This window comes from Nicotiana sylvestris, chromosome 2 (genome assembly GCF_000393655.2).
Source record: "Nicotiana sylvestris chromosome 2, ASM39365v2, whole genome shotgun sequence".
NCBI classification, from domain to species: Eukaryota; Viridiplantae; Streptophyta; class Magnoliopsida; order Solanales; family Solanaceae; genus Nicotiana; species Nicotiana sylvestris.
The window spans coordinates 64,763,652-64,774,281 of NC_091058.1; the positions used below are offsets into that span (position 1 = coordinate 64,763,652).

General features: G+C 31.5%; 1 protein-coding gene across 1 annotated transcript; it reads right to left on the reverse strand.

Moving 5' to 3' along the window:
* Positions 1-1,269: 1,269 nt before the first annotated feature.
* On the reverse strand, positions 1,270-10,482 carry LOC104239886 (uncharacterized). Its single transcript, XM_070165885.1, has 10 exons — positions 10,454-10,482; positions 8,012-8,108; positions 7,396-7,666; positions 7,223-7,319; positions 7,015-7,139; positions 6,680-6,757; positions 5,095-5,898; positions 3,764-4,978; positions 3,036-3,101; positions 1,270-2,936 (listed from the first exon to the last, which is right to left on the reverse strand). The coding sequence occupies exons 1-10, from the start codon at positions 10,480-10,482 to the stop codon at positions 1,270-1,272; spliced, it is 4,449 nt and encodes a 1,482-aa protein (XP_070021986.1).
* Positions 10,483-10,630: the final 148 nt, after the last annotated feature.

Genomic DNA, 10,630 nt, shown 5'->3' on the forward strand with positions numbered 1-10,630 from the left:
TTGATATTTCCATCCGCTATTTTTGATAAATTGGGTTAAGTATTGAATAATGGTCGGGTTTGCCTAGTAGTATGTTGGGCGCCATCACGACCGAGATTTGGGTCCTCACAGAAGTAGCTTAAATTTATATGTTTGTAACATGCTAAACTGGAACTCCTTATCTTTGAGGCAGTGTGTGCTATTAAGATCTGATGCAACCAAAAGATAACATTACTATTCTGCACTAATCTCTTTCCTTTTTTATTTTCACCATGAATTCAGCAATAAAAAGCAAAGCCTTGACTCCCATGCTTTTTAACAGGAATTAATAGAGAAAAGTGCTTAGTTCAGCTAGCAGGGAAAGAAGCAGAGACGTGCAAGTAAAATTCTTTCCTAGTTTTCCCAGAGAATTTTATACAGTATCAAGATTTCAAGCGACAAAGACATTTTTCCTATACCAGTTTTCGTGTTTCATAACTTCAAAAACTGAAATGGAAATGAATGAGGAGAACCTGTCCAGATTGGCAATCCCACACTCTTACTATCTTGTCCGTACTCCCTCAATAAAGCTTATCCGAGCCTGATGGAAAAGCAATCCCTGTAACGACCTGTTTGCAAAAACCATTTAATTGGTATCTGCACAACTCACTCTCATTTATGTGAATCAGTTCAAAGGCGTAAAACTTGAATATGTTTCCAGTTATTCTCCTCTCTCACACACACAGAGAAACACAAAAGAAATTCACTTCTGGAACTGCAAGTAACATGATAGTCAACTGGACGCCAAGTTACTCCCTTCGTTCCAATGCATCTGCTATGAGAACCAACAATAAGGCTGATTAATTTGTAAAAAAGTGGATGCTTATCACACTAACTATATTTCAAACCAAAAAATTAGTAGACCGATTACCAGTACACTGAAACATCCATAAGTTTATTTAATCCAATTACATTTGATGAAATTTTACAATGTCCGATTGATGAATTAGCATATTAAAACCAAATTCGTATATGAAATTCATTGCCTATTCAAAAATGCGATGTAAGAAGTCTGTTAATCCATATTATGGCAAATCATGACATATATATATTTGTAATATTTTTAAAAAAGTTAATTTATATACAGAATAGAGAAATAGAGAAATATATAAGAAAAGAGCAGAAAAGTAAAGCGTACCTATTACATGCTTCAGATATGTTGTCAACATCTATTGTCACACTTGGTTAATGAATCTCAGTAACAAAAGTTGTACTTAAAGCTCAAAAAAGATATTGATTATCTTTCGAGTGTTAGACTAAATTTCGAAAAACTTCTTTAAATACAACATTTGTAGCTTCAGTAGTTATATTCCCATCGTCATCACAAACCAATATTTTTAATCCCTTTCTACTCGTCACTCGAGAAAGAGCAACATATAGTTGTCCATGTGTAAAAACTGGTTTTTTTAAAAATAATCCCACGTGAGACAATGACTGTCTTTGGCTTTTGTTGATTGTCATGGCAAAAGATACAATGATTGAAAATTGTCTTCGCTGGAACTTGAATGGAATTCTAGCATCAGATGGCGTCAATGTCATTCTTGGAATAAACACTTTCTGTCCAGCCATCTGTCCCGCTAAAACCTTTGCTTCAATAACTTGATTTCCAAGTTTAGTTATGATCAACCTTGTTCCATTACATAATCCTGCTGACTGACCAATATTTCTTAATAACATTAGTGGAATACCAACCTTTAGCGTAAGAGCATGATTTGGAACTCCAGAACATTTAATTGTATTTAAGAATTCAGGAGTGTGTACATGTTCCAGTGCTGAATAAGTACTATCAGAGTTGCAGATTGTATCGGAACTCAAATATGATTTCTCAGAACTTTCATTAAGGGAAATCATATATTCGTTGATTGATTCCACCATATCAAGAGTTTGAGTAAGAATGGCTCTTTGTTGTAGGTATCCTATATCATTGCAACGACTGTTGAAATTCGGATACGTACTTTCTACAATTGCAGATGTTGGATCAACGGATTGTTTTATCAAAAGATCATCTGGTATTTGGACTTTTTCATTGCCATCAACAGAAGTACCAACTATACCATCGCCAATTGCCAAAATCCAATCTGAAAAAACTCTCAACTCATCTAGATGTGTCCCTATTTCATTATCTTGCAATCTCATGTTCTTTGTTAACTTTAACAGTTGACAGTGAGGCCACAAATAAGAAGAATTGAGAGAAGCATTAACAATATCTTGCCTACTACCTTTTGGAATAACAGGTAATATTTGTCTGAAGTCAGCACCAAGAACAATTGTTTTACCTCCAAATGGTCGGTGTAAATTGGATGCATCTTTAAACCTAAGAATATCTCTTAAAGTTTTATCAAGAGCTTCAAAACAATATCTATGCATCATGGGTGCCTCATCCCAGATAATCAACTTTGCCTTAATAATTAAATTTGCTAAAGGAGTACCTTGCTTTATATTACATGTTGAATCTTCAGTTACATTTAGAGGAATCACAAATCTTGAATGAGCTTTTCGACCACCTGGTAACAACAAAGATGCAATCTCGCTAGATGCAACAGTTAAGACAATATCTCCTCTAGATATTATGGCAGAAGATAGAGTTCTCCAAATAAAAGTCTTGTCCGTTCCTCCAAAACCATATAAAAAGAAAAACTCACCTTTGTCTTCATTCACATCTCTTATTATTTTTTCATAAACTGACTTTTGCTCATCTGTCAAATTCTTTACTAATTGTTGATGTTCCTCTGCCAAAGCGCGTTTATTATAACGCAATTCATCCCGTATTAATATATTATTGTTATCAACTTCTTCCGTATTATAAACAGGCCTTGGCATTGTTCGAAAATTTAGAAAACTTCTTCCACAACCTTTCAAAAAAGTTTCAAGCTTTTGCAAACAACGATTTTTCAATTCTTCATCTGTTAGGTGAGCTTCTGAAATAACATTAGAATGTAAAATAATTAAATACAATTAATCTGTATTATAAACAGGCCTTGACATTGTTGGAAAATCTAGAAAAATACTTCGACAACCTTTCAAAAAAGTTTCAAGCTTTTGCAAACAACGATTTTTCAATTCTTCATCTGTTAGGTAAGCTTCTGAAATAACATTATAATGTAAAATAATTAAATACAATTAAATGGTAAAGTTTACTTTAGCAACATGAAATTAAAAATAAAATTAACGAAAAAATATATTGTTCAATAGTAGTGTACATTAATTTTAAACACATTTAACATACATAGAATTTGAACGAATAATATAGTTCAAACCATGTGGTTTTTTAATTTGTAAAAATTATTATTAATTTTATGCATATTATTATTCATAACCTATAAATAAAAAGCAGTATTTGCTATCCCAAAAAAATGAATTGAAATTTTTCCAAATAAAGTAGAGAATGCATAAAAGCGATTATAGCCTTTCCCAAAGTTTTAGAGCATTAAACACAATGCATTAATTTTCTATTACTTTTTATGTCTGAAAAATGCATTAATTAGTACCAATATTATTCCTATGATGTAAACACAATGTTATATTAAAAAGATATGAAAATAAGAAAATATTGCTTAACGAACCTTAAGTTGTGGAGTGAATTTTGTATGAAGTTGAAAAAACAAAAAAAAAAAGAAATAAATGAACAATCAGGTTAATATGAATTAAGTAATTAAAAATAAAGCTAACTAACAAAGTTAAGCAAATCAGCCATTATTCAGAATTGTCATATCATAACTGGAAACTTTAACCATTAAATACATACCCGGGTGATCCAATATTCTTCTTTCTTCATAAAGGATATCTTCTGATAGTAAATGCCATGTTGCTTGCCAAACACTTTCTGAACGTGACATTGAATTTGATAAAAGTAGCATAGCAAATATTTGCCTAAGATATGATGTCATTCCCCAATTACTTGCTTCCATGATAGCATCCACGTATTCCTTATCATAATCATCTAATAAACCCAAAGCATAACATGCATCTCTAAATGTCTCATGATCAGAACCGTTGATTTTTTTTAAATCCTCATAGCTTTTTGGACCTTTAACTACATTCAACAACAATCTAAGGTAATATTGCTCGCCAGAGGAAGGTGGAACAAAGAATATTCTCCCAATAGAAAATGCAGAAGTTCTTCTTTTTTCCCATCTTTTTAGGTTTTGTTTCCACACAAACTTTAGAGAAAATTCTACATAAGTCAATTCTCTTGCTTCAGCAAAAGTCTTATTAGCTTCAAACCAGCTTAAAAATATAGATTCCTTAACGGTTGGTGTATTGACAACTGCATCAATTGGATCATCATCCGAAAATATGACCGTCTGATTATTTGGTAGGTGAAAAGATAGTCTTTCTACAGATGGTTCTCTATGGTGTATTGGGAATTTAAAACTTCTCCAAGCAGCTTCACAAGGTGATATGTATCGGCAATCACAATACATATTTATTTCATCAACCACCCCCGAGTCTTCATTATTTACACTTTGAGAAAAAGCTGATGTGACACGATCATTACCTTTATTAACAAACTTAAATAAGTACTTAATGGATCGTGATTGATTACACCACTCCACATTAATGTGTGCACCATACTTCAATAATAAAAATCGATTGTGTGGTACAACATACCTATTATCCAACGCAATACCTACTCTATTTGCAGTTCTACCATCATCCCTTCTTCTATAAATTGGATACCCATCTTCATCAATTGTGGTTGATGACACAAATTTTTTTGGAAAGTGCTTTGTGCATCTACCATTTTGCATGCAAGGAGAAGATTTTCTAGCAGTACCACAAGGACCATGCATCATGAAATTTGTAACCGCATTATAATAATAAGGATCTACTTTTTTATCTGGTAATTCTGCTGAAATTATTCCATCAATATCTCCGACAGTTGGGTATTTATTCACAAGAAAAAGTAAGATGTGTGCATGAGGCAAGCCCCGCTTTTGAAATTCAACTGTATATATCACTGAAGAATAAAGATGTAATTAGATTGTTAAGTTTATATATTAGTTATTTTTAATATTAGCATATAAGAAAATGAATGTGCAAACATAATAATTTTGTAGAACATAAAATTTTTACCTGCTTTTACTTCTCCAAAAACCTTATTGTCGCGTATATCCTTTATCATGCGATCGAGCTTGATTTTGAAAACCCTTGTTAAAACGTCGGGACGATCTTCTGGAGATAAGCCCCTACTCTCCACAAATCTAGTAATCTCAGGCCATTTTGGGTTGCAAGTAAATGTGATGAACAAATCAGGGTACCCCGCCCATTTGCAAATTGCCATGGCATCTTGATAATTTTGCAACATGTAACGTGCACCTCCCGTAAAGCTAGAAGAGAGTATAACTCTTTGTCCTTGAGAAGAAGGTTCTATGTCCCCATGTAAAACAACATCTTGTAACCTATTATAAAAGTGTGCTCTCAATTGTTTTTGATGAAGCCTAATGAACTTCAATCGAGAAGATTCCATCATTGTATAACCATCTACCAAGAATTGTTGAAATAATATTCTAGCTGACACAATTGAAGGAACTTCATCCTTCCTTTCTTGAATTTTATATGATAAGTACTCACGCGTGCTAACACATTTCCTTCCACCGGCTGAAACATCAATATCATTTAAAGGAATATCTTCTCGGTATCCGTCTTCACCATACGGAAATAATAATGGATATTGCAAACCTAAGTATGCTGCATTTAATTCATTTATCCTTTGTAGTTGTCCAGATTGGCTTTCAACTATGATATCTCTGTCAGACCTTGTTTGTTCAAAATCTCCAACTATCAAAGCAGCTACCTCTAAAACTGTTGGTAAATTGTATCTTCTTCCATCAGAGCCTCTTTTCCCAATCAATCTAAGTCTAACATTTGAGGTCCCATCTATTTTGTCAAAAAATTTACATTCATATTGTCTTCGAATAAAGTATGGTTGTATTCCTTTAGAAGGTCATCATCATCAGTAAATTTAAGAACTTTGTAGACTTAGACCTGCGACTCAATATTCTCTTGCTTAACAATAACCTTGAACATGAATTTTTTATAAAGAATATCGTCCATTTCACTTGGATAAGAACAGTCAGCATCCGCAAGTGAAGTCTGCACCAAATTTCATAAGTTAGAAATATTTTTATGGTTAATCAAACTAAATTTAGTAGTATACCTCAACTAATCTTTCCTTAAGTTCTTTTGCGGACTTCCCTATAAGTTGCATAGCTTCGCGATTCCAAAGCAACAATGAGATAAAAGCGGTTCCATCCATAACACGAACTTGAAGCCTATACCTGCAACTCAATTTTTATTAACCTTATGCATATTTTTTATAGATATAAGATTTTAAAATTTTCACTAAATAGTACTAACCTGTGAGTAACAGAAGACTCTTCTTCATTGCATTTGGCACAAAAGTAATTATTTCCAACTTTTTTCACATTTCGACTACACTTGTTGCATGCCAAGTATGATCATCCCCGGTCAAGTTCCAAATTAACCAATTTTGCCGCAATCCAATAGCTGGATTCCTATTGAGTAAAAAATAAACAATTATTGTAAATGCAAAACAGATAACATAAGGTAAACATAATTGAGAAAGTAAATTAAACTCACTTGCGTGCACTGAACTAAATCCCTAATAGTTTTAAACAGTACAATTCCTTTGTCTAACTCATCTCTAACAGAGTAACTTTGTTGAGAACTTGTTCGAGTGATTCGCTCAATGTTTGATTAACGTGCTGCAAGTAATCTGCATAAGTCAAAAATTGTAATTTATAAATACTATTGTTATATTTTCTGTACATATAGAAAAGGATTATACACTTCACAAACCTGGATTTAAATTCAATAGAATGCGGCAACGTAGAATTTATCCATATCTTTGTCTGATACCAGCAGCTACGCACTGAGTAATTACCTGTGTGTCAAATGAAATATGAATAAAAATTTGAAATTTAAAATTATTTATACAATAAAATAAAAAAATACATGTAATTTATGGTAAACCTCGATATTTTTGAGGTTTCATATGCTGGAAAACAACAATCAAAGGCTCATCGGCAGATTCATTCAAGTGATGTTGAATTTGATCCACAAGTTCGCTCCATAATATAGCCATAATCATGTTCCTCCTATACGTTTCATGGTAAGGTTAATAGACACATATATATGTAATCTATCAATAAAGTATTTTTTCTATTTTAAAAGTACTTACTGATCATCTTCGAGTACAACATTAATAAGGAAACTTTGATCATCTCCCTGATTGTAGGTCTTAACATCTTCATAGGTCACAATCTGACCAACAACATCTATAAATATAAAAGTTAGTGACATACTTTAAGAAATAACATTTTTAACTTCATTTAAAATTTTAAATAATATTACCGAGTAATTCTGTCTCATCGACATCATGTTCATTTGTTAGTTGGTGAAAAGGGCGCAAGTTAAAGATGTTCATATGAAATGAAGGATCATTTGTTTCCTCGACAAATGTCTTTTGAGTAAATGTCAGCTTCAGCTTGTGTGTCGTAGTCCTCAACTTCAAATTATTTGGTCCGACTACAAAGTAGTTCATACGATATAAGCGAAGTTCATGTATCTTGTTCCTAAAAAACTTAAGAACATACTTTCCGATTGTAGCATGTATACGATCACCCTGCAAATTCATATTCATTATTAGTGCACAATTATGAAGCCAACAAATGTAAGCGCGTATATACTTTCATCACTGTGTAAAGTTGTTAAAAGATGTAATGTCAAAAACCAGAATGATACAGTTGTTGTATATCAATTATGAAGGCAACATTAGCAGAAACAAAGCTGAAAATTGCATATATAAACGTAGTTTGTATATGTTCATCCGATGATCGTGTAACCAAGGTAAGCAGTAGCTAATATTTGCCGAACTTATATATTTTGAACAATACTTCTTTAATAGCAGAATAATTCCTGTGTTATTTTGAACAATAAATCTATTATTATGTACAAAGATGCAATTTACCTGATTGTTAATACAAGGACAATCACTGTGTAAAGGTATACTCAACATTCGAAGTGAAAAACGAAATGACACAATGGATTCCAGATCAGTTAAAGATCTGTTGATATGGAAGTCGAATTATTTAAGTAATGCATCAGAAAGAATTTTCATATGGAATGCGACTACATTAGTAAGTTTAAAACTATGAGAAAGTTGAATATGTTACCTTAGAATCCTGTAAAACCAATTCAATTGAAAACGGTATCTGCGGGTTAAAGCGATCCGGCATTATCCACATTCGAACCACTCTGACTTTGAGATTCCATTGCATCGAGTTGGATGATATTTGTTTGATATCATGAATTTGTGTGGCCATACTTGCAAAGTAATTGCAATCAGACTGTAGTAGATGAAATATGAAGTTGAAAAGGTTTTGAAAATATAAAGCACATAAATCATGGAGTTATAGATGTGTATATAAATTTGAGATTTTTCAGTTGGAAGAGCACGTTTGAGACCACGAGCAGTCGTGGGATAATGGAGATTGTTTTGCGTTTGAGATGCCGACTGTTTTGTTGGAATAACTGATATTATTCCTCCTTTTTTTTTAAAACGTAGGGATTAAAAATTTAAAAAAAGTAATTGCAAATTGTGGATGGTAGTTACAGAGTAAAACACGGGAACTTACAAAGTGGTGGAATCTTTTCCTTGATTTTAATAACAGCAAGTTTAATTAAAGGGAACAAATTCTGGAAACCAAAAATCGTGGGATGAATGTGGGAGTATTAACTGTTCTGATTTTGCTAATTTGTAGAGATGCATGTTGTTTTGTTTTTAATAACAACCACGTTAATTAAGGGGAGGAAATACCGGAAAGCTAAAATCGTGGAAGGATTGGCAAAGATGTGAGTATTGGCTGGTTATTTCGATTTTTTTGCTGATTTAGCTGATTTGTAGGTAAAAGAAAAAAACTCCAAACTTTTTTGGAGAGTTGTCTTAATTTGTTACATGTGTTACCATGATGGGTGTTCCACTTGGCAGCCTAATATTGTTTTGCTTGTGTTATTCTATATAGATAGATTAGGATTACACAATGCAGTAAATAACTTAAATACTCCTGAATGTGATTAACCTTCATGTAATTAATGTAATACTACTATTTCATATTTATTATATAAAATGTTTAATGTTTTATTATTTTACCTAAAATTAATTTACAACAGGGGCAAAATCATAATCCAACTTAGAAGGTAGGAGCTTCCCACTTTTAGTATGATACTAGTCTCAGAGTACGCGCGTTGCGCGTGAACCCTATGTTATTAAGTATGATTTTTTAAATTATACTAATATACTAAACAATATTTTTGAGTATTAATATAAACAAAAAGATAGTACGTTCTTAAAAATAATGTATGTCGATTTTATCTAGCTCAATAAAGAAAGAAATTATGTCCTACTGAAGTCATCAAATGTCTTAATTATTACTAATTTTGTCATGTGGTTGTATATTTGCTGTAGAAACCTATAGAGAGAAGTACGATGTATTAATATGTATTCACATTGCTTATAGTAATATTTTAGTCACTTTATAATCGTTACGCTTCTTTTAGAAAATAATTTGAAAAGGTAAACTTGAATATTGCAAGCCTCAAAAAGAAATTCTTCAATTTGAAAATAATTTAAGCTTGTCCAATTCATGATGGATGATTATGAAAGAGTCCTTTACAAAGTAGGGTTTGATAAAAGCTTGATAAATATTTATTGTTCTCATTATAATTTTAATTAAGCATGGTATCGAAAAGTAACATTAAATCGAGTGCAAGAGAATTTACTTCCTTATGATTTCTAAGTTTACCTCCAATTACCGAAGTTATGTGGTTATTTTTTTTTAATTTGATATATAAGGACTAGTTAACATAATATATTTAATATAAAGAGATTAATTTATAGAATGTTATAACAATAATTTCTTCATCTGCTCTAAAATTAGATTGTTCGAACTTCATATATTATTGATAAGTATTCTGTTGCGAGTATTTCTATAATTTGATGTTGAATTAAAGACTATAATTATGATGGGGGTAAATTGAGAAATTATATCTGATAATATCTGCTGGAATGTGTATTTATATTTTTACACATATTATTATTATATGACTAAAGGGTGAAAAAGTTGTCCAATTCTAAATGGCGTTTTGACATATTAATGTTTTTCCTTTGGATATTTCTACTTTTAATTCTTTTGTTGAATACATTAAGAAAGAAACATAAAAAATTTCCATGAAACTCAAAATTTCTTGAATAATATGATGGGATTTTTCTTCAAATATATATATATATATTTGTATCACCAATTTTTTTATAGAGATATTCTTGATATATATTTTTTTTCCTTCTTCTTGGTCATGATTAATATATTAGTTCTTTGTCTCTAGAACCAGGGTTAGTGACTTGTTTAATTACCTTATTACAACTTTTGCAGCCTTCGACATATTTACAGTTTTGCTTGGTAATATAAAGAAATACCATAAGCTATTTTTAGTTTCCTAGTTTTTCTTTTATGTATGCTTTGAGTTCGCCTGAAACCATTCAAATAAAAGAAATCTTTTTTTTTTTCCATTGATAATTTTAGCTTTCTGT

Bases quoted from the DNA above. Each gene is read 5' to 3' on its own strand.
- LOC104239886 (XM_070165885.1), bottom strand. From the start codon at position 10,482: ATGTCGAAGGCTGCAAAAGTTGTAATAAG. The intron at 5,899-6,679 runs GTTAGACAAAGG...TTGACAAAATAG, and splicing joins AGTTACTCTGTTAGAGATGA to ATGGGACCTCAAATGTTAGA. The intron at 3,102-3,763 runs GTATGTATTTAA...ATGTTATTTCAG, and splicing joins AAGAATATTGGATCACCCGG to AAGCTTACCTAACAGATGAA.